A 679-nucleotide genomic window follows, 5' to 3' on the forward strand; every position below is an offset into this window, starting at 1 on the left:
CTATGGAGACTTAAGGCGATGCCACAGGTTGCTTTTAAGATGTATCTGCCTGTTACATTCTCTGCAGCACATGGCACTTAAAGTTATCATGTAGTGATTACTTGAGGTTTCTGCGTGAAGTATTAAAGAATATTTTAATTGTTGTTTTATGTTTAGACTTACACTTTTAACAAAATATTTTCAGAACATGAATATTAACAGGCATGTACCAAAGGTCATGCATTCAGAGTCTCTCTCTGCAGGAGTTAGGCCTTGGTTCTGAATCCAACTGTTTGATTTGATTCCCCTACTTGTTTTTGTGGATGTTTACATATGTCTTCTGTTTATCTCTCCCCTTTCTTTACTCTCTTGGAAATCTTTTTTTCCTATCCCATCACCAAACTTTTCACAAAGGGAATCTTATGGGTTTTCTTTTGTTCTAATCATCACTGGTTGAGTGGTTACTGTCACTGCCTTCACTGTCACTGTCACTGTCACTTCCATTGTTGTTACCATTACCAGACTTGCTCTGGTTGTCACTCTCATCACTGCTTTCAGATGTGCTGTCACTGCTATCACTGCTGTCACTGCTGTTGCTGCTGTCACTGCTATTGCTGCTGTCACTATCACTGCTGTCGCTGCTGTCACTATCACTATCACTGCTTTCGCTGCTGTCACTGCTATCACTGCTGTCGCTGCT

At 40.8% G+C, this 679-nt stretch overlaps 1 protein-coding gene across 1 annotated transcript in view; it reads right to left on the reverse strand.

Moving 5' to 3' along the window:
- Positions 1–418: 418 nt before the first annotated feature.
- Positions 419–679, reverse strand: part of DSPP (dentin sialophosphoprotein) — a 4,489-nt gene continuing 4,228 nt past the window's right edge. The window contains exon 4 of the mRNA XM_026456702.1: positions 419–679. This exon is cut by the window's right edge and continues 1,350 nt beyond it. Within this exon, the coding sequence (XP_026312487.1) occupies positions 419–679 (261 nt within the window).

This window comes from Piliocolobus tephrosceles, chromosome 3, assembly GCF_002776525.5.
Source record: "Piliocolobus tephrosceles isolate RC106 chromosome 3, ASM277652v3, whole genome shotgun sequence".
NCBI classification, from domain to species: Eukaryota; Metazoa; Chordata; class Mammalia; order Primates; family Cercopithecidae; genus Piliocolobus; species Piliocolobus tephrosceles.